Source organism: Montipora capricornis, chromosome 12, assembly GCF_036669925.1.
Source record: "Montipora capricornis isolate CH-2021 chromosome 12, ASM3666992v2, whole genome shotgun sequence".
Taxonomy (NCBI): domain Eukaryota; kingdom Metazoa; phylum Cnidaria; class Anthozoa; order Scleractinia; family Acroporidae; genus Montipora; species Montipora capricornis.
The window spans coordinates 1720311-1722962 of NC_090894.1; the positions used below are offsets into that span (position 1 = coordinate 1720311).

At 40.4% G+C, this 2652-nt stretch overlaps 1 protein-coding gene across 5 annotated transcripts in view; it reads right to left on the minus strand.

Moving 5' to 3' along the window:
* Positions 1 to 552: 552 nt before the first annotated feature.
* Positions 553 to 2652, minus strand: part of LOC138026042 (cyclic GMP-AMP synthase-like receptor) — a 51077-nt gene continuing 48977 nt past the window's right edge. For all 5 annotated transcript variants that reach the window (XM_068873222.1, XM_068873221.1, XM_068873225.1 and 2 more), the window contains one exon: positions 553 to 2652. This exon is cut by the window's right edge and continues 473 nt beyond it. In XM_068873222.1, the coding sequence (XP_068729323.1) occupies positions 1734 to 2652 (919 nt within the window). In that variant the 3' untranslated portion in view covers positions 553 to 1733.

The window sequence follows — 2652 nt, forward strand, 5'->3', positions numbered from 1 at the left end:
ATTTGATTGGTTACTTTAAACAAGCCTTGAAATCTGATTGGTTGGTTTTTTAGTGTTCCTTTCTCATTGGCTGGGAAAAGATGCGATTTAGAGCAAACAAATATTTCGATTCATAAATAAATCTCACTACTGAGAGCTAATCAGATTGCAAGGCCCACCAGTGATTTCTAAATGGATGTAATAAAAACAAGAATAAATAAGAATACTCCGTTACATCATGAATCAATTGGCCAATATAGTTTAGCACAAAAGTTTCCCGCCCGGGCGATCAGCCAACAGAGTCAAAAACCTCTGAAATCTTGCACTCCTCATGAAATAAAACTACTAAGCTAAAATTGTTGATCTGATAGCGCCAAACGCACCTATACAAACAGAAAATACCATTACAGATTCCACGGTTACAGTCCTGTCTTTGTCTCAAAGGCAAGAGAAAGGACCACAGTTCTAATGTAAATCTGCGATGAAAACAAATTTCAGAACAATGATGTTGCAGAACTGAGACTGAGTTGTCTCTTTAGAGGGGAAGATAGCTCACACAACTGCGACTCCTTCGGATCACCATAACTTAATCTGGATGACTTAGCTCTGCCATTACCGGCAAACAACTAACCCACTATCTCAAATCTAAACAGTTGATTAAGTATGCACGCACTATATCAACACGATGAGGGGTGATTGGTCATTTAAACGAGGAATACTTGGTGAGGGCAGCGTCTATGATACTAAAAGTCGCGCCTCGAGATCAAAGAAGAAACTAAGCAAGCAACGACTTTAAACCGCAAGTTTAGGAATAATTAGAGCAGCAGTACTTTCAAAACTAACTGTAGATAATGGTGAACATCACAGCTGTGGCCGGGAAACTTGTGTCTAGTCCTAACTGATCGTGATCCTAATTTTCATAGCAACATGAATAAAACAAAAGCTTATACTAAAGCTTCCGATAACAGTTAATTACAAAATTCATTGTTACTTATGGTAACCTTGGTATGCTCACCAACTTATGCTAAGAAAGCTTGTATTTAAAGCTAACGCACTAAAATTACTTAAATAATCACAAAAATACACACGAATACATTAATTAATTAGAAACCCCTTGTGCTATTGTTTCTTTAACATGATCGTGCAGTGGAAACACTTTTGGGAGTTGACCATAAGCCTATACTAACCTATGGTGTTTGCCATAAAAAGGAAAATCTAACTAACTTGACAGGGAACTATCACATACAGAGATGCGTCTCTGTCTAGGTCAATTCTCCCGTGAGAAAGTTTGCTAATGAGGCTCCGTGATGACAAGATGGCTTTGTCCTACTGTGCGACATCTTCAGAGGGTAATTCATTTAAAATTACCCTTGTGAATTTCTTGACTTAATTTCCTGTTACCCTTAAATCTTCAAATTATCTTAAGACATACTTCGAAAATTACGTAGAAATACTGAACTCTATATTAACATGTTCATGACATCCAGGGGTGCAGAAGATTAAACAGAAAAGAAAACTTGAAAGGTATACTAATCACGTGAAGGGGTTAGTGTGAGAGTGTTAATATATAAAAAAGAGGGGTTAAAATATAAAAAAGCTTATATTAGTATGTTGTCTCGCTGAACTGGTTAAAAACAAGCATCCTGTACAGGAAGACGAATAACTACCAATGGCAGAACGTCTCTTTCACCTGCACAGACGCTCCTGCACAACATTTTGAATTGGAGGAAGTGAGACAACAAGTTGTTCAGACTCTAACGTCGTTTCCTGGCTGTGAATTCCACATGAATATGATCTGGGGTTGAGCAGAGACTTGGACATTGGACACGGGAACATGGTAATTGGTGGCTGTGGTTACCTGGATTTACGATCACGCGTCCGTCGGCAGATAGGGCAACCTCGTCATACTCGGCACGGAATTGCTCACTGTTTCGGCGGGTGAAGTGGTAGTAAGGCACACGTGGAAAAAACGAGGTTAAACAAATCCAGCAATCGTCTAAAATAAATGGAGCCGGATCCTGCATAATCCTTTCTACTTTCTTGGCCAGGCACTGTAACTTTTTGGCCTTCATGTCAAACAGGTTTATGGAACTGAACCAGTGATGGGGACAATTCACGGACAACAGTGCGTCACGAACCTCTGCTAGCAACGTAAGGAAACATTCTTCTATGTTGCTCTCTATCCAAAAGCCCACTGGCACTTTCTCTAGAGTATTATAGAATATAGTTTTCATCTGGTAGGAAGTTATTTCAGGCACCACAGGTTGAAAGTGGTCTTTTGATATGATTTTCAGAGCCAAGAAACATTTCCTTGCAGTGTCTGGAACGAGTTTAGACAGCTCAACTTCTGCCAAGGAAAAGGAGAATCTCCAGCTTGTTTTGTCCTTATCGCTTGGTGCTGGTTTGGCCACCAGGTGACATCCAAGTGACATTATCCTTTGTGCTTCAACTAAACTAGGCCAGTATCTCGGTCGCGAAGCCCAGTCGCTCATGATTGGCCACTCAGAACACTGGACACAAAGTGTGATGTCAGCTTCCAAGAGCATTGGAATAACGAGCTTTATCGCTGGTCCTTTGGATTCAACATCAATCTTTGTTGGCAGGTGCGGGATTCCACGTATACTGTAGCTGGGGAGGTTGACTAAATGCGTATTTCCAACTGCCTCTTGAGCT